Source organism: Sapajus apella, unplaced genomic scaffold (genome assembly GCF_009761245.1).
Source record: "Sapajus apella isolate SASKATOON/1434 unplaced genomic scaffold, GSC_monkey_1.0 scaffold144, whole genome shotgun sequence".
Lineage (NCBI taxonomy): Eukaryota > Metazoa > Chordata > Mammalia > Primates > Cebidae > Sapajus > Sapajus apella.
Window position 1 is genome coordinate 1,780,994 of NW_022437084.1, and position 19,930 is coordinate 1,800,923.

General features: G+C 52.2%; 1 protein-coding gene across 6 annotated transcripts in view; it reads left to right on the forward strand.

The window, feature by feature from the left end:
• SYT3 (synaptotagmin 3) overlaps window positions 1-19,930 on the forward strand; it is a 31,114-nt gene that overhangs the window by 5,853 nt on the left and 5,331 nt on the right. Inside the window, exons 1-7 of one of the 6 annotated variants that reach the window (XM_032264557.1) lie at window positions 7,505-7,553; window positions 8,182-8,319; window positions 8,506-10,062; window positions 14,782-15,307; window positions 16,927-17,314; window positions 17,590-17,808; window positions 19,651-19,771. In XM_032264557.1, the coding sequence (XP_032120448.1) occupies window positions 9,606-10,062; window positions 14,782-15,307; window positions 16,927-17,314; window positions 17,590-17,808; window positions 19,651-19,771 (1,711 nt within the window). In that variant the 5' untranslated portion in view covers window positions 7,505-7,553; window positions 8,182-8,319; window positions 8,506-9,605. Of the gene's footprint in view, window positions 1-7,504; window positions 7,554-7,617; window positions 7,636-8,042; window positions 8,320-8,505; window positions 10,063-14,781; window positions 15,308-16,926; window positions 17,315-17,589; window positions 17,809-19,650; window positions 19,772-19,930 lie in introns of those variants that run through there. The other 5 variants (XM_032264562.1, XM_032264563.1, XM_032264560.1 and 2 more) reach the window with 5 other exon arrangements.

Genomic DNA, 19,930 nt, shown 5'->3' on the forward strand with positions numbered 1-19,930 from the left:
TTGCCTTGACCACAGGCACACCTGACCCTCCCAGCCTACCAGTCTCCAAGTTTTATTCCTTTTGCCTCTTACCTCTTTCTGCCCTTTCCTCTCCTCTCTGCTCCCGTAGCTCCCGCAGCCACTTAGGCCTCATTCTCTCCGGTTGGGACCCTTGCCCCAGCCTCCTTTTTGGTTTGTTTGTTTTTGAGACAGGGTCTCACTGTGTGCCCCAGGCTGGAGTGCAGCGGCATGAGAACAGCCTTGACCTCCCAGGTTCAAGCAATCCTTCTGCCTCAGTCTCCCAAGTAACTGGGACCACAGGCCCACACCACCACACCCAGCTAATTTTTTTTTTTAAAAGATGAGGTCTCGCTGTGTTGCCCAAGCTGGTCTCAAACTCCAGGGCTCCGGCAATCCTCCCACCTCAGCCTGCGAAAGTGCTGGGATTACAGGTGTGAGCCACCGCGCCTGGCCCAGCTTCTTTGCCATCCCATCCTCCATCCTCTCACCCTCATTCCTCTCCTCACAGGCGAAGCTCCAGAGGGGTCTTTCTGTGCCCAGCACTGACCTGCCCCTTCCCTCCTCACAGTCCTCCCAGGGCTCCCCAGTGCCTTGCACAACCCTTCAGCCCCTCACCTGGACTGAAAGAGTAGCCCCACCTCCCTCTCCCACCTCACCCCCTCAAACATCCTCTAGCTGCCCTTTATTAATTATTTTATATAAATAATCCCTCCCACACATCCTACCTTATTTCTGTCTCCACTGTTTTCATTTGCTGTGTCTTCTGCCTGGAATGCTCTTCCAACCTCCTTCTTTCCCCATGCCCCAAAATGCCCTCGTCTTTTAATAAGAAGCTCAAATGCTCCTCTTCCAGGAAGCCCTCTCTGACTCATCCTCCTCCCTCTGCCTGTTATTATCTGCTCCTTCTCCAGACCTCTGAACACTGCCCTCTACCCCATCTGTCTTGCTCAGAAATTTGTTTCCTGACTCATCTCTGGCTCTCCAGCATCACCCCACACAGGGCCAGGCTTCTGGGAAGTTCAGGACACATGAGTTGAATGAATACATGATGATTTCCCTCTATTTCTGTCACTCACACTCAGTAGCCCCGTAACCCCATCTGCCCTGTCCCTCCTGGTCTTCACAAGCCAACATAAGGTGAAGAAGAGGACATGGGTTCTGACATCAAACAGACCAGCATCAGATGCTGCTCCTAGGCTGTGCAATGTCAGGCAGATGTTTTCCCCTCTCTGAACCTCGTCTTCCTAATCTCTTGCCTTCCTTAATCTACCTTCAAGGGCTGTTGGTGCTTACATGAGGCAAGGTACAGCAACACCCCCAAATTCGAGCCAGACACCAAGGAGGCACCGCAAAGGAGGTCGTTTCCTTTCCAGTCCTCTGACTCTGCATCTTGCTTTGGCTGTCTTTGTCTCTCCGCCTCTGCTTCTCTCTCTGCTCCTCTGTGCCTCTCTTCTTCCCTCTGGGGTTTGAGACTCTATATCTCCATCTCTCTCGGCCTCCATTGCTCTCTGTGTCTTTGTCTTTCTTCCCTTCTCTCTACCTGTCTCTGGAACCCTACCTCATGTCTCTGTGTGGCTTAATTTGATTCTTTTGGAAGTTTGGGTTGTTTTATGTACTTATTTTGAGACAAGGTCTTGCTCTGTTGCTCAGGCTGGTGTGCAGTGGTGCAGTCACCGCTCACTGCAGCATCAACCTCCTGCGCTCAAGCGATTCTCCCGCCTCAGCCTTCCAAGTAGGCGGGACTACAGGCACGCACCACCATGCCTGGCTAATTTTTGTATGTTTTTGGTAAAGCTGAAATTTTATTATGCTGTCCAGGTTGGCCTTGAACTCTTGACTTCCAGCTATCTGCCCACCTCAGCCTCCCAAAGTGCTGGGATCACACTGTGTGTCTAAATTTGAATTCTTGTATCGCACGTTTCTGTATTCCTGTATCTCACTGTCTGCATCTTGTAGATTTCTGTGTGTCTTCGTGTCACCATCTTTCTCTCCCTGTCTTTCTCTCTGTGCGTCTGTCTCTGTCTCCATCACTCTATTTCCCCATCTCTGTTTCTCTGTCTCCATCTCTCTTTCCTCCCCTTTCTCTCTCTGTCTCTTTCTCTGCCTCCATCACTCTGCCTATTTCCCCATCTGTCTGGTTCTCTGTGTCTCCACCTCTCACACTTGATCTTAGCCAAAAGGCGGAGAAGCGATGTGTCTCCACCTCTCTATCTCCTTGCCTGTCTCTCTGCCTTACCCCGACCAGCTTTCCTCTACCACTCAATCCATCTCTCTGGACCATCCCTGTCCCACTTCCTGGCCTGGCTCCCAGTCTAAGACACACATCCCTGAATCAGCGTTTTCCTCCACTTTCAGAAATACTGTCAGCATTGCAGTGGCAGCAGGGATGGCCATAGCCCTGGTCAAAGGGTTTGCTTTCCCACCTCCCCGTTCTCAGGGTTTGTTCTCTCCAGGGGGAGCACCCGGAGAACAAGTGAGTCTGTGTTTACACACATGTGTACATGCCTCTGAATGTGTCTGCATCTATCTTCAGGCACATTTGTGTGTAAATCTGTAGGTATTTGTGAAAACTCATTCATTCAGTCATCCATCCATCCATCCCTTCATCTAATTCTCCAGCATCCACCGATCCATCCAATCATCCATCCATCTACCTAACCCTCCACTCATCCCTCTCTTCATCTATTTCTCTAAAATCCATCCATCCATCCTCCATCTACTTCTTCATCTACCCACCCCATCATCCATTCCATCATCCTTCCATCCACCCAACCTCCACTCATTCATCCCTTTATCTATTTCTGCAGCATCCATCCATCCATACTGTCATCCACTCATCCATCCATTCCTTCATCTATTTCTCCAACATCCATCCATCCATCCACCAATCCGTCCATCTTCTATCCATTCAACCACTTATTCATCTCTTCATCTATTTCTGCAGCTTCCATCCATCCCATCCAACAATACACTCATCCACTCATTCATTCCTTCATCTATTCCTCCAACATTCATCCATTTATCCACCAATCTGGCTATCCTCTATCCATCCAGCCATTCACTCATCCATTCCTTCATCTATTTCTGCAGCATCCATCTATCCATCCTCCATCTAACTCTTCATCTATCCATCCAATCACTCATGTATTCACCCAACCATCCACTCATTCATCTATACATTCCTTCATCTATTCCTCCAACATCCATCTATCCATCTACCATTCTATCCATCTTCTGTCCATCCAACCATTCACTCACCCATCTATCCATCCACTCATTCATCTATCCATTCCTTCATCTATTCCTCCAATATCCATCTATCCATCCACYGTTCTGTCCATCTTCTGTCCATCTAACCATTCACTCACCCATCTATCCATCCACTCATTCATCTATCCATTCCTTCATCTATTCCTCCAATATCCATCTATCCATCCACCTTTCTATCCATTTTCTATCCATCCAGCCATTCACTCATCCATCCATCTATCCATCCATCCCTTCATCAATCCTTCCAGCATCCATCCAGTCACGCACCCACCCATCAATACATCATGGAGTCATACCTTCCTCCACTTACGCATTCACATGTTCACTCATTCATTCAACCAATATGTATTGAATGCCTACTGTGTGCCGGGCTGTGCCAGGCAGCTGGGACACCACTATGAACAAAACAAAGTGCACCTCCTATGGAGCTTGTGTGCTCGGCAGTCCTCAAAGTGCCAAACTCCCTCCTGCCCCCAGGTTTTATGCGAGCTGTTCCTTCTCCCTGGAACATTTCCCCTCCCCTCCCTCATCTTCACCACCTGGCTTATGCCTACTCATCCTTCTGAGCTCCGCTGAAAAGTCACTTGCTCAGGGACCTCCTTGACCTCTCTCAAACACGCAGCACAAGGGATATCCCTTCTGATATCCTAGTAGGAGGGTCCTAGTGTGTATGGTTATTTGATTATTATCTGTCTCTTCCACTAGACCATGAGCTCTTCCAAGCCTGACATTTTAGTCTGTTTTGTTCCCAAGTGAATTTCGGGTGCCCCCAAAAATGCCTGGGACACATTAGGTGCTCAGAAAGTATTTCTTAAATGACTGCATGAATTGAGTTGAAGGAATGTGGAAGAGTCTGTCTCTGCCTCCTGGCTCCCTGTCCAGTGCTCTTTATATTGTTCTATACTCCTAGCAGCAGTGACATGCAAGTCCTCAAATGGGTCGTAGATGTCAACAGCATGGTGGTTACAGGCAAGGGCTCTGGATTCAGATCCACTCGGTTTGTTTTTTCTTTTTGTTTTTTGAGACAAGGTCTCACTCTGATATGCAGACTGGAGTGCAGTGACACAATCATGGCTCACTGCAGCCTCCATTTCCCTACAGCCTTGACTTCCGGGACTCAAGCAATCCTCCCACCTCAGCCTCCCCCACTCCCAAGCAGCTGGGACTACAGGTGTGTGCCACCATGCCCAGCAATTTTTTGTATTTTTTGTAGAGATGGGATCTCACTGTGTTGTCCAGCATGTCTCGACTCCTGAGCTCACACAATCCTGCCGCCTTCAGCCTCCCAAAGTGCTGAGATTATAGGTGTGAACCACTGCACCTGGTGCAGACCGATACAGTTTTTAGTGTCCACTCACACTTTCCAGATGTGTGACCTTGGACAGGGCACTTCCCTTGTTAAGCCTCAAGTTTCCTCACTCGTCAAGTCCAGCTGAAGTTTAAATGAGCAAATGCATTTAGTTTTTAGTTATGACAACACTAAACACTAGCCATTTTTCCTAAGCACCTTCCATGAATTTAATTTAACTCTCAATATAACTCAATGAGATAGATTATGATTTTTTTTTTTTTTTTTAGACAGAGTCTCACTCTCTCACCAGGCTGGAGTGCAGTGGCGCAATCTCAGTTCACTGCAATGTCTGCCTCCCAGGTTCAAGCGATTCTTCTGCCTCAGCCTCCTGAGTAGCCAGGACTACAGGCATGCACCATGATGCCTGGCTAATTTTTGTATTTTTAGTAGAGACGGGGTTTACCATGTTGGCTAGAATGGTCTCAATCGCTTGACCTCGTGATCCACCTGCCTCAGCCTCCCAGAGTGCTGGGATTACAGGCATGAGCCACTGCACTTGGCCAAGATAGAATATGATTTTTAAAAGTATTATTATCTGCACTTACAGAGAGAGAAATGGAGACATGGAGAATATAAGTAATCCCTCCAAGGTTGCATGGAGAGGGGAGCAGAGCTGGGACCTGAATCCCAGTGCTCTGCCCCCAAAGTCACACAGACAACCAGTGCACTATGGCTGCCTCTCAATGCCTGGGCAGCCTCCGAATCTGAGCATCTCTTTGGAAACGTGTCATGGCAGCCTGGCAAGCCCATCTGTGTGCCCATCTCTGAGTATGTGCATCACTGCATGTCTCTCCCTGTGGAACGGGGCTACCTATGGACCCTGGGCAGGCCCAGCAGGGTGCAAGCGTCGGGCCGTGAGAGTCGGCACTGGGACCTGCATGCATGGTCCATAGGTGTATACCCACGCATGCTTCCCTGGGTGTAAACGCACATCCATCTGGGGGGATGCAAGAAGCCACAAGGATGGGACTCTGGGCAAACCTGGGAGGCATTTCTGGGGGTTCTGTGGTAGGATAATGACTGTGAGATGTACGCATAGGCAGCAGTAGGGGTGGGGTGTGATCTAATTAGAGGAAGGACCTAGGACGCTTCCTTGAAGTTGTATTTGCAGAAGCAGCAAGCAATTTTTACTTTATTTATTTTGTCATTTTTATTTCTTGCTCTAAATATTTATTTATTTATTTTAATTTTTTGTTTTTGAGACAGGGTCTCACTCTGTCACCCAGGCTGGAGTGCAGTGGCACATTCTTGGCTAACTGCAACCTCTACCTCCCAGGTTCATGTGATCCTCCTACCTCAGCCCCTCAAGTAGCTAGGAATACAGGGTTGCATCACCACACCTGGCTAATTTTTGTACAGACAGGGTTTTACCATGTTGCCCAGGCTGGTCTTGAACTCCTGAGCTCAAGTGATCCGCCCACCTTAGCCTCCCAAAGTACTAGGATTACAGGCATGAGCTACCGCACCTGGCCTATTTATTCTTGAGATGGGATCTTGCTCTGTTGCCCCGGCTGGAATGCAGTGGTGCAGTTATAGCTCACTGCAGCCTCAAAATCCTGGGCTCCAGCAATCCTTCTACCTCAGCCTCCTGCATAGGTGGGACTACAGGCATGCGGCACCACACCCACTAGTATTGTTTTGGTTTTTTGTTTTTGTTTTGTAGAGATGGGGTCTCACTATGTTGTCCAGGATAGTCTCAAACTCCTGGACTTCAAGTGATCCTCCCTTCTTGGCCTCCCAAAATATTGATTTTTACAGGTGTTAGCCCCACCTGATTTTTACTTAGAGGTTATATTTATTTGAATGTCACTGATTGAGGATCAGCACTGAGAGGGCCTCCAAGCCATCCTCCAGGCTACATAGATCTAGCTCAAGCTTGTCCAACCCATGGTCTGAGGCTCCCAAGCAGCCCAAGACGGCTTGGAATGCAGCCCAACACAAATTTGTAAACTTTCTTAAAACATCACAAGCCTGTTTTTGTAATTGTTCTTTTATTTAGCTCATCAGCTATTGTTAGTGTTACTGTATTTTATGTGTAACCCAAGACAACTCTTCTTCCAATGCAGCCCAGGGAAGCCAAAAGATTAGACACCCCTGATGTAGATCTTACCCAAGGGATTTAACCTCCACGTGCCTCAGTTGTCTCCTCTGTGAAATGGGAATGATATAATTGCACCCAAGAGAAAATTAAATGAGAAAATGCTTTCAAAGCACTTAGCACTTCACCACTTACAGGAAGTAACAGTTGCGATTAACTGCTATTAATATACCAGAAACTGTTACTTGCTGCTTTTGAGAAATATTCATTAAGCACTTAGTTGGTACCAATGTTTTGTCTACACTGACTGGTTTCTCAAACTGTGGATCCCTTAGGAAGTAAGTTTGTGGTGTGTATTTTACTGATGAGGAAATGGGGACTCAGAGCAAGAGGTGCACACAGGCAGGAGGTGGCCCAGGTGGGATTCAAACCCAGGTCCCTGCTAGTACCTGTATCCTGGCTGTGGCACTGTACCTTTGAGTCTCAGCTTCCCCTTCCACCACCGACCTTCAGAGCGGCTCAGGTGGGAGGGCCTGAAGTCCTGGGTTCCTGGGAAGAGGGGCCTGGGGTCCCGGACTTCTACCTTTGTGATAGAGGGGCGGAGAACCTGGCCCCGGACCGTGGAGAAGCAGCGTATCACGATCCCAGATCCCTGGATCCCCAATGTGGAAACGCACTTGGTCTCTGATGCCTTGGTCCCAGGAAATCTCCCTGCTTCCTTGCTCAGGCCAAGTGATTTCGGCTTTCTGGCCGCGGGTTTGGAGCGGGGAAAGGAGGGAGGGTGCAGGGGGAGGAGCCGTAGACCTGCGACAGTGGCAAGGAGGAGCCGAGCCGGCACCGCGGCGCGGCGGGCGCGCTAGGCTGCAGCGGCGGCGGCGGCAGCAGCGGCTCTGGGTGAGAGAGCTCCTCCCCTCCCCCAGCCACAGCCCCCGCCCCAGCTAGATCCCGGGGGTCTGCCCCGGCGCGTGGGGGCGGGGTAGGTGCAGAGGCGCGTGGATCTCGGGCCGGGGAGTGGGAGCGATGCAGCGCTCTCCGGCCACCCCGGGGGATGGACACGTGGCCTTGGAAGGGGGCTCCGAAATACCTGGGTGTACCCCACCCCTCGCCCACTGACCTCCAGAGCGTGGAGATGGTTTCCCCATTCCGTGGCCCCTAAGGACTTAGGGCTCCATGGCTTTTCGAAGTCCCGGACATGGCTCCCCTCCCCTGCAGCGTCTTGGGACCCCAACATCTTAACCCCCCCAACCTTAAAAAAAGAAAAAAAATTCCCATCCTCTCTGCAGCCCGGGGAGGCATTAAGGACTTCAACTCCCAGCAGCCCCTACAGCTCCGGGTCTATGAAGCTGCAGCAGCGCGAGCGCGAGGCCTGCCGGGAATTGTAGTCCCTTAGCCCTTAACGGGAGCTGGGGGCCCGGAGGTGGGAGGGGGGTGGCCGGGCTCCCAGTGGGTCGCCTAGGGTCTGGCAGCTGGCTCGAGGAGGGCAGATGTGACTCTTAAGCTGAGCTTTTTCTCTCGGCCTCAGCCCCCGGATCAGACTTCCCCTCTCATCACCCAGCGTGTAGGGACAGGTCCACAGTCCCTTGTCCGCCCGACAACCCCCATGGGCTGCCGCCCGCCGCCGCCTCGGCTGCCACCCAGGACGCGGCAGAGATAAGCTCAGGTGAGTGTGACCATGCCTGTCTTGGAGGCCTGGCCTTCTGCAGCACCCCCACGACACCTGTCCATCTGTGAGCCCTGGTCTGTCTGTTCCTAATTCCCCTGCATCCCCTTCAACCCGTCTTGACGCCTGGCTCTGAGCCATGTGTCACTAATTCCCCCTCTCCCCACATCCACCTCTCCCTCCTAGCCCCCTCTCATTTCTGTGTTCATCCAGCCTTCCCTTCTGAACCCATGTCTGTCTGCCCAGCCCTCCTCTCTCTCCTTTTGTCTGTCTGTGATCTCTAGCCATCATCTACCGCCCTTTATTTCCGCACCCATCCATCCTCTCATTCGACTGTTCCTCTTTCAAAGACATTTCTGCCCACACTCCTGCCTGCCCCTCTTCACCATCCCTCTTCCCCTCGTTTTTTGAGCCCCAGTGAATTAATTACACCTCAGTTCATTGCTTGTCACTGTCCATCCCAAGTCCCAATCCTTGACTTTCCTTCTGCTGCCTGTTCACCTCTCCCTCTCTTCCGAGCCTCAGGCTGGCCTTTTCATCATCGCTGTCTCCACTCCCTGTATCCCTCCCTCCCTCAACTTGGTCCCCATCTCTGCATCTCCACCTCTCCACCCCCAGCTACCACCACACCTGTCCACCTCCTATCTCTCTAGCTGCATCCATCCCTCTCTCCTGGCCCTCCCCGCGTCTACCCCAGTCTGGCCTCCTTCTTGGTCCCTGGACCGTCCAAGTGCTCCCTCCCACCCTAAACCCCCGTTCATCCTGTTCCTTCGGTCTCTACAATGCCTTTCCCCACCCCGGCACCACTGCCCCCTGCCTGTGGCTGGCTCCATGTCATCCTTCAGGTCTGGGAGAGCCCTCCCTGACCGCCCCCCTCTGAGTTCCTTTGTGACACATCCTCCAGCTGCTTCCTCACAGTCTGAGAGTAACCCGTTTGTGTATGTGTTTTTGTTTACTTGTTCACTCTATGTCTCCGCGTGTTGGATTGTGACCCCAGGAGGTCAGGGAACTCCAGGACCTTGTTCTCTGCTGGATTCGCAGCAACCAGCACAGCATGCAGAGTGTAGTTGGTGCTGGACGGATGTTGGCTGAATGAATGAATGATGAATGGCTGGCACCTTGTCTGCTCATCCCTAACTCCTGTTCCTTCATCTGTGCAGCCCTAATCTTTGTTTCCTCGTCTGTCCATCCCTTTATTTGTGCATCCTGATCCTTTGTCCCTTCACTGCCCTTCTCTGCCTCTTCCTCCTTGTTCATTTGTCCCTATTCTGTCCTCTACTCCATTTATGCCAACCTCTGTCCCCTTGGCTTATCCAGTCCCTGTTACTCCCTCCATCCCTAATTCCTGCCCTCCTGTCTGTCCGCTCCTAATTCCTTTTCCTTGTCCATCCCGCTCTAATACCTGTCCCCTTGCCCTTCCTCACATCTCCATCCCTTATCCACCTCTCTCTAATCATCGTCCCCTTTGCCCATCCTTCCTTTGCTTGGTGTCTCCTTCCACCCTTATCTCCACACCTGCCCACCCTTCTCTCCCATTCTGTTTCCCATCTGCACCCTTGCCCCACCCCTCCCACACACAGGACCAGACGGCCACCATGTCAGGGGACTATGAGGACGACCTCTGCCGGCGGGCACTCGTCCTGGTCACAGACCTCTGTGCACGAGTCCGAGATGCTGACACCAACGACAGGTGCCAGGAGTTCAATGACCGAGTCCGAGGCTATCCCCGGGGTCCAGATGCAGGTCAGCACCCCTGGCTGTTTTGGCCAGCCCCCTGCCTGCATGGCCAGGAGACTCAGAGCAGACCTGCTCAGCTTTCCGTTGCCTGTGGGGCCAGTCCCTCATAGAGTCTTGCCCCCATCCTGCCTGCTGCTGCCCCTCTCCCAAACCTCTGATCCAAGGAGAAGGCTATGTGGTCTACTTGGCCCCTGACTTTTTGAGTTTTGCCCAGTGGGCCTCCCTCTGACTACTGCCACCAAACGTCCCCTTCAGATATCTCTGTGCATCTTGTGTACGACTCAGGCTCTTGAGTCAGACTGTCTGACTTGTTTAGGTTCAAATCCCACCTCCCCCACTTTATTAATAACTGCATGGCTATAGGTGAGTGACTTTTCTTCTGAGCCTCAGTCTCCTTGTCTGGAAAATGGGGATTTATTATTATAAAAGGGACGCTTCATAGAGCAGATGAAAGACTTAAAGGATGTAACACCTGGGAAGCACTTAGAACAACGTTGGGCACACCGTGGCCATTCATTCAACGTTGGGATTCACTTGCTGAGCCTGCGAGGTCCTTACACATCCCGCATCTCAGTGATTACTCACAGTGACCCCTTGTGGGATATCTAATCCCCATTTTCAACAGGGGAAACTGAGGCTGAGAAAGGTGAAGTGACCTGTCCAAGGTCACACAGCTAAACAGCAGCAGGGTTCTGGGAACCAGGAAACGTTATGAGTCTCATTGTCCAGATGAGGAAACGCTGACCAGAAGAAGCATGTGCTGAGCAATTACAACCACAGTCACACTTGCTGAGCAGCAGGACAGGGCCAGGCACCACATATGGAGGATGCCCAGGTGACAGTCATGAGGGATAAGGGCCAGAGAGCAGCAGTCCCTTGCCCAGAGGCTCACAGCCTGTAGGTAGCAGAGCCAGAATTTGATCTTGCATAGCCTAGTACTGCACTGTAGTTTGGGGGTCCCTGAGACCACCCTCAGGTTCAATGATTTGCTAGAATCATTGACTCACAGAACTCAGGAAACTGTTTTCTTCTTGTTGTTTTTGTTTGTTTATTTGTTTTTTGAGGCGGTATTTCACTCTTGTTGCCCACGCTGGAGTGCAATGGCGCGATTTCTGCTCACTGCAACCCCCACCTCCCAGGTTCAAGTAATTTTCCTACCTCAGCCTCCTAAGTAGCTGGGAATACAGTCACCTGCCACCATGCTCAGCTAATTTTTTGTATTGTTAGTAGATCTGGGGTTTCACCACTTTGGCCAGGCTGGTCTCGAACTGCTGACTTCAAATGATCCATCCACCTGCGTTGGCCTCCCAAGAGTCGTGGGATGAGGCGTGAGCCACCATGCCCAGCTGGAAATTGTTATACTCATGGTTACTGTTTATTATAGTGAAAGGATACAGACTGAAGTCAGCAAAAGGAAGAGGTGCCCAGGGCAGAGTCCAGGACAGACCAGGTGTGAGCTTCTGGTTATCTTCTCCCAGTGGAGTGTTTAATTTTCCTAGTAATGACGTGTGACAGCATGCACAGTGTATTACCAAGCAGGACAGCTAACCTGAGCCTTCGTGTGCGGGGTTTTTACTGGGGGCTTGTCCCATATATGTGGCTGATTGCTGGTGTGGCTGACTTTAGTCTCCAGCTCCTGTAGAGGCTGAGCTGGAGGCCTCTGGCACACATCACAGTGTTAGCAGAGACTATCATGCATGATCCAAGGCCCAGGGAAACAAAGGCACTCTAATCAGGCAGGACATTCCATGGGCTTAGAGGTTCCCTCCCAGGAGCTGATCACCTTTCTCTGGGCAAGGTGAATCTTCTTTTTTTTTTTTTGAGACGGAGTTTTGCTCTTGTTACCCAGGCTGGAGTGCAATGGCGCGATCTCGGCTCACCGCAACCTGCGCCTCCTGGGTTCAGGCAATTCTCCTGCCTCAGCCTCCTGAGTAGCTGGGATTACAGGCACGCGCCACCATGCCCAGCTAATGTTTTGTATTTTTAGTAGAGATGGGGTTTCACCATGTTGACCAGGATGGTCTCGATCTCTTGACCTCGTGATCCACCCACCTTGGCCTCCCAAAGTGCTGGGATTATAGGCGTGAGCCACCGCGCCCGGCCTGGTGCATCTTTTACTGCACAACTATACTGCCTCTCCACGCCCAGATAGCTCCCCAGTCTGTGCAGACAGGAATGGAGAATCTGTCAGCGTTTGTGGGATTCACGTTTTGAGTTGGACAGGGTCTGAATGAGACTGGCAGTGAGAGCAAGCATCTGTTTAATTTTTCTCCACAAGGACCCTGTTTTCTCAATTCACCCTGTATTCAGGAGGCTGGTAAAGTCCTTGCCTCTGGTTTCTAAGAGGCCCCCCCAGAATGCTCAATGAGTGTTGGTCACTTAAAAAGGAGCAGTCTGGCCACGCATAATGGTGCATGCCCGTAATCCCAGAACTTTGGGGAGCCGAGGTGGATGGATCACCTGAGGCCAGGGGTTTGCTGGGCAACAAAGCAAAACCCCATATATACTAAAAATACAAAAATTAGCCAGGCTTGATGTTGCCCACCTGTTGTCCCAGCAACTTGGGAGACTGAGGTACAAGAAGTGTTTCAACTCAGGAGATGGAGGCTGCAGTGAACCGAGATCATGCCACTGCACTCCAGCCTGGAAGATAGAGTGAGACTCAAAAAAAAAAAAATCACCCTAAGAGGGAGGGGAGAAGGAAACCCAGGGTTCTTCGGCCAGTGCCTGGTGTATATGTTCCTTCAGGGCCATTTCATTTCTCTCAGAGCCTGTTTTCTCACCTGTAAAATGGCGTAAGTCATTCTGAAGTTACATAATGTCATAAGGATTAATATCATCCATCACTGTAGCTTCACTGAGCAGTATAGGACCAGAAGCTATCCCCTTCCTGCTGTGTGTCCCCTAATGTAACTGGACACAGCCATTCCACTAAGCTGTCCTTGCTGGCACTGGCTTGGCTATCTGCTTCCCCACCATAATCCACTGTCTGTTTGGAGTAGGGATTTTCCCTGTCTTCTATTTTGCCAACACCCAGGAGTCCATTTCAAAACAAATTCCCATTCCTTGAAGGTAATTTCTGAAAAACCCCACTCCTGGTACCAATTATTCAAGACGCCAAAAACCTTTGGCTGTAAGAACAGTGCTAGACTTGGGTTTATCTGCAAGGCATATCAGCACATATGTGGCATTCAGAATGTGTTAGCTATGGTGTTGATGGTGTTGAATGCACGTAGTGGCAGCAATAGGATTCTTGTAAAAATTCACATTTGAACTACCATTTATTGGGAAGCATTGAGGTGTGATAGCATCATGGTAAAGACCATGGACTCTGAAGCTGGGCTTCTGAGGCTTAAATCCTGACTCTACCACCTACCAGCTATGAACTTTGGGCAGGTGACTGTCTGTCTACTGACCTCAGTTTTCTTTTGTGGAAAACAGGGATAAATATATTGCCAACCTCATGTGGTGCTTGACAAGTTTAAATAACCTGATGCCTATAAAGTGCTGAGGTATCTGATATGTAATCCCCCCCAAACATATGTTATTATCTACCACATGTGATTTACCTTCTGCATTCCTTTAAACACTGTGAGGGGGAAGAACTGATTTTTCCTACTTGGAAAATGGGAAATGTAAGGTTCAGAATGGTTATGAAATGTTTCCAAAGCCACACAGCAAGTGTGATTTGAACTCTGACCTGCTTAACTGTGTAATTCAGGGTCCACGCTTCCTTGATCATCTCTGAGCATTTTGGAGGATGCTGGTGCTACCTCAGATGTTGTGTTCTCTTACAGAGAGGTGGCATAATCTAGTGATTAAGATAATAAAATCTGGAGACAGACCACGGGATTCAAACCTCTGATCTGTCATTTATTACCTGTAAAACCTTAAACAAATCACTGAATCTCTCTGTGTCTCAGTTTCCACATCTTTAAAATGGTTACATAGAAATACTGGGCTGGGCGCAGTGGCCACATCTGTAATCACAGCATGTTGGGAGGCCAAGGTGGGAAGATTGCCTGAGGTCAGGAGTTCGCGACTGGCCTGGGCAACATAGCAAGACCTCGTCCCTACAAAAAATTTTAAAAGTTAGCCAGGTGTGATAGCACGTACCTGTAGTCCCAGGTTCTTGGGAGGCTCAGGTAAGAGGATTGCTTAAGCCCAGGAGTTCAAGGCTGCAGTGAGCTGTGATCATGCCACTGTATTCCAGCCTGGGTTATAGAGACGCCATGTCTTTAAAAAAATACAATATGACTAGGCATGGTGGCTCACACCTGTAATCGCGACACTTTGGGAGGCCGAGGCGAGTGAATCACGAGGTCAGATCGAGACCATCTTGGCCAACATGGTGAAACCCCGTCTATGCTAAAAGTACAAGAATTAGCCGGGCGTGGTGGCACACGCCTGTAATCCCAGCTACTCAGGAGGCTGAGGCAGGAGAAATGCTTGAACTCGGGAGGCGGAGCTTGTGGGAGCTGAGATCGCGCCATTGCACTCCAGCCTGAGCAACAAGAGCAAAACTCCATCTCAAAAAAATAAAACGCAATACTTACCTTGTAGAGTTGCAGAGCATAAGTTAAATAATACATGTAGAGTGCCTGGTACTGGCAATTGCCCAGACAGTTGCATGGCAAATACGAAGGGTTAACTCTCTGGGGACAGCAGATGGAGGATGGACTGTGGCCCTACCCTGACCCCTACCTCTGTCCTTATTCTCTCTAGACATCTCCGTGAGCCTGCTGTCAGTCATCGTGACATTCTGTGGCATTGTCCTTCTGGGTGTCTCTCTCTTCGTGTCCTGGAAGTTGTGCTGGGTGCCCTGGCGGGACAAGGGAGGCTCAGCAGTGGGCGGTGGCCCCCTGCGCAAAGACCTAGGCCCTGGTGTTGGCCTGGCAGGCCTGGTAGGCGGTGGTGGGCACCACCTGGGGACTGGCCTAGGTGGTCATCCTCTGCTGGGCGGCCCACACCACCATGCCCATGCCACCCACCATCCACCCTTTGCCGAGCTGCTGGAGCCAGGCAGCCTGGGGGGTTCTGACACCCCTGAACCCTCCTACTTGGACATGGACTCGTATCCAGAGGCCGCAGCAGCTGCAGTGGCCGCTGGGGTCAAACCGAGCCAGACATCCCCTGAGCTGCCGTCTGAGGCAGGGGCAGGCTCTGGCTTGCTCCTGCTGCCCCCCAGTGGTGGGGGCTTGCCCAGTGCCCAGTCACATCAGCAGGTCACAAGCCTGGCACCCACCACCAGGTGAGAGAGGATACTGGGCTGGGGGTCCACTCTGAACTTCTGCTCCCCCTCTGTGTCTCTTTCCCATCTATGGCTCTTGTAAGTTCAGGATTTGGAGGAGAATTGGGGTATTGACTCCTGGATCCTGGAGGTGGAGGTATCTCAGCTGAGACCCACTGGCTGAGAGAGTTAGCCAGGCAAGGAGGCAGGGCTGTGACTTGGGCATTCCAGGCGAAGGGAGTGCCCCAGGCAAAGATGAGAGGAGAACAAGATCGTAGTGCATTGTGGGAACAGCCCTTAGTCACCAAGGCATGAGAATAAGTTTGAAAAAAAAAAAAAAAAAAAAAAAAAAAACTCCAGGCTGGGTACAGTGGCTCACATCTGTAATACCAGCACTTTGGGAGGCTGAGGTGGCCAGATCTCTTGAGGTCAGGAGTTTGAGACCAGCCTGGCCAATATGGTGAAACCTCATCTCTTCTAAAATACAAAAAAAAAAAAAAAGAAAAGAAAAGAAAAGAAAGCCAGGCATGGTGGCACGTGCCTATAATCCCAGCTACTCAGGAGGCTGAGGCAGGAGAATCGCTTGAACCCTGGAGCCAATATTGCACCACTGTACTCCAGCCTAGGCGGCAGAGCGAGACTCCATCTCAAAAAAAAAAAAAAAAAGAAAAGAAAACTTCAGAGATGTGGCTACGTACACCAGACCACATGGGGCTTTAAGTGCCAGGCTGAGGGTCTGGGACTTTGTCCTGAGGGCACTGAGGAGCCACGGGGGTCGGGGGTCTGTGAGCAGCGGAGAAGCAGGGTCAGCTCTGGGTGTAGAAGGAACCCTCTGGGGCCATATGAGGGTGGACTGGAGGAAGACAATGGAGGCTGAGAGTCCAGGCAAGAGAGGACAAGGCCTGAGCTGTGACCGGGACAGTGGGGCTACAGAGGAGAGATGGCCGGGGAGATTAAGAGAAGGGCAGAAGAGCGTTCAGAAAAGGTCTGTGTTATGTGGGGCCTCTGGGGTCCATGGAGAAGCATCCTGGGTCACCAGCTTGAGGTCCAGAGGCGGTTACTGGAAGCTGGAGCCTGCACAGGTCTGGGCTGGAACTAGCTTTGATATGGGGAGAATGAGGTCAGGCACGGCGGCTCACAGCTGTAATCCCAGCACTTTGGGAGGCCGAGGCGGGCGGATCACCTGAGGTCAGGAGTTCAAGAGCAGCCTGACCAACATGGTAAAACCTGTCACTACTAAAAATATAAAAACTAGCTGGGTGTGGTGGCATGTGCCTCTAATCCCAGCTACTCGGGAGGCTAAGGTAGGAGAACCGCTTGAACCCGGGAGGTGGAGGTTGCAGTGAGCTGAGATCATGCCATTCCACTCCAGCCTGGGCAACAGAGCAAAACTCCATCTCAGAAAGAAAGAAAGAAAAGGAAGGGAGGGAGTGGGGGAGGGGAATGCCTCCAGATACCAATGGGGAAACAGGCTCAGAGAGCACAGTGGCCTGCTCAAGCTCACAAAGTGAGCAAAGGAGGGGACTTGTGGCCACCTGGCTGAGGGTGGAGGGAAAGGCAGGGAGGAGTCTCCAGATCATTGCATGCAGTCAAAGATCAGAGCTACTGACCTCACCTTGGTCTCCCCTCACCCGTTACAGGTACCAAGCCCTGCCCCGACCCCTCACCCAGCAGACTCTGACCTCCCAGCCGGACCCCAGCAATGAGGAGCGGCCACCCGCCCTGCCCTTACCCCTGCCAGGTGGCGAGGAAAAAGCCAAACTCATCGGGCAGATTAAGCCAGAGCTGTACCAGGGGACTGGCCCTGGTGGCCGGCGGGGCGGTGGGGCCCCGGGCTCTGGAGAGGCAGGCTCGGGGGCACCGTGTGGCCGCATCAGCTTTGCCCTGCGGTACCTCTATGGCTCGGACCAGCTGGTGGTGAGGATCCTGCAGGCCCTGGACCTCCCCGCCAAGGACTCCAACGGCTTCTCAGACCCCTACGTCAAGATCTACCTGCTGCCTGACCGAAAGAAAAAGTTTCAGACCAAGGTCTGGAGCAGTGGTGGGCCGGATACTGGGGTCTCACAGAGAGGGAGCTGGGGGCCTGGACTCCTGGGTCTGAGGGAGGAGGGGCTGGGGGCCTGGACTCCTGGATCCAAGGGAGGAGGGGCTGGGGGCCTGGACTTTTGGGTCCCGCGGAGGAGGGGCTGGGGGCCTGGACTTTTGGGTGCCGCGGAGGAGGGGCTGGGGGCCTGGACTCCCGGGTCCCGTGGAGGAGGGGATTGTAGACATGGTGTCTGTCTCCTGTGGCCCACCCCCACCAGGTGCACAGGAAGACCCTGAACCCTGTCTTCAATGAGACGTTTCAATTCTCGGTGCCCCTGGCCGAGCTGGCCCAGCGCAAACTGCACTTCAGTGTCTATGACTTTGACCGCTTCTCGCGGCACGACCTCATCGGCCAGGTGGTGCTGGACAACCTCCTGGAGCTGGCCGAGCAGCCCCCTGACCGCCCGCTCTGGAGGGACATCGTGGAGGGCGGCTCGGTCAGTGGCCCGCTCCCCTGACCTTCCCCTTCCCAGGACCCCGAGACCCCCCGGGTGGCAAGCCCCCTGCCCTCAGACTTCATAGCCACCTCACTTCGTCTCCCTGCATTTCTCTGTTAAAATGTATCGCGCGGGGGAAGATTGGAAACTTACAGGCAAGAACAGAGAATGATACAATGGACACCCTTCCTCTCCTTGAGGTCGCCAAATATTGTCAGGCCTGGATCCGGTTTTCCAACCTCTCACCCCCGTTGCCATCAGTGCCTTCCTGCTTCAGCCCCATGACTTCTGCCCTCTGACCCCAGACTTCTGACCTTCCAACTTCCTGACTTTCCAAAGTCCGGACTTCTGCAAACCCCAATCCCTCAATAATTTCTGAACTTCTGAATTTTCCAAACCCCTGACATTGGAACTCTTTCATATTTGAACACTCTGTTTTTCCATGGTCCCTGCCCGAACCCTGGTAGCCCAATCCCCTAGACCTCAGCCATCCTGGGGGCCCCAGTATCCTGACACTCCCCAGTTCTCCCAGCATCCAGATTATAGGGCCCAGTGGCCTTCTCCTCATTCCTTAACACCCCTTCCCTCCAGCACCTCATTCTCCCTATACCTCCAGCCCCTCCCCAGTCCCACTCTTAGGGCCCTGTTGTGTGTGTCCTGAGCTCTTCTGCCCCAGATCTCAGATCCTCAATCCTACTGCACCCATCCTCCAATTCTAATCTGTGAATTATCCAGCATTCCAGGTCCCTGCCCATCTGAGGTAGCTGTGCATATGTTTCAGGGAGGGCTGTCTTTATATGAGGGAGGGACTAACTCTGACCACCTCATGGCCCTCCTCAAGGTCCTTTCCTTCTCTGAGCCTCAGTTTCCCCATCTGTCCAGTTGAGCTGGGTCTATAGCTCTTCCTGCAGGCTTCTTCATAGGGCTCTCCCCAGCCTGCCTGCTTCGCCCCTCCAAGCTCAGCCTCTGGGATTGAAGTGCCTCAGTTCCAAGGTCCTGTTCCCAGGGCCCCTGTGTGTCCCACCAGCTCCCACTCCCAGTCACCACTCGTGGCAGCCCCACACCAGAGCCTTTTTTCCGTATCCATGCTGTGCAGGAAGTAGGGTGTCTAAGTCTACGTTTCTTTCTCTCTGGTCTTTGCCCCTCTGACTCTCATTCTAGGTCACTATCCCTCTCTCTGGATCTTTATACACCCCCAACCCACTGTCTCTGTCCCTTTCTCTCTCTGGGCCTCTGAGTCTCTGTCTCTCTGTATCTGGGTGTCTGTCCCCCTCCCTCTCTGGGTCTCTGTCCCCCTCTCTCTGGGCCTCTGTCTCTCTGAGTCTCTGTCTCTGTCTGTCTCTGGGCCTCTGTCCCTCTTACTTTAGAACTTCGTCTGTGGGTCTGTTTTTCCATCTGTGTCTCAGTGTTTTGGCTTCTGTCTCAGTCTATTTCTCTCCATGTCTCTCTCTCTCTCTCTCCCCCCCTCACCATCTCTCTCTCTCACCATCTCTCTCTCTCTCTCTCTCACACACCATCTCTCTCTCTCTCTCCCCCTCTCTCTCACCATCTCTCTCTCTCTCTCACCATCTCTCTCTCTCTCTCTCTCTCTCTCACCGTCTCTTTCTCTCTCCCCTCACTCATGTCTCTTCCAATCTTCCTTGCAGAACAAATAGGCTTTGACAGTCACGGGCAGCTGTGGCCAGGGAGTTACTGGGCCTTGGCCCAGAGTCAGATTGTTAAGTGGCTGGGAAACCTGAGCGCTGGATGTCAGGGTGGAGAGCGGGAGGCTCCAGAGGGAAACTCAGGAAGAGTTGAAGAGGGGCTGAGGCAAGATATCACTGACCTTTTCCCCATCTGCAGGAAAAGGCAGATCTTGGGGAGCTCAACTTCTCACTCTGCTACCTCCCCACGGCCGGGCGCCTCACCGTCACCATCATCAAAGCCTCTAATCTCAAAGCGATGGACCTCACCGGCTTCTCAGGTGAGGGTCCTGGGTCAGAGGGAGGAGGAGCTGGGGCCTGGACTCCCGGGTCTGAAGGAGGAGGAGCTGGGGCCTGGACTCCCGGGTCTGAAGGAGGAGGGGCTGGGGCCTGGACTCCCGGGTCTGAGGGAGGAGGGGATGGGGCCTGGACTCCCGGGT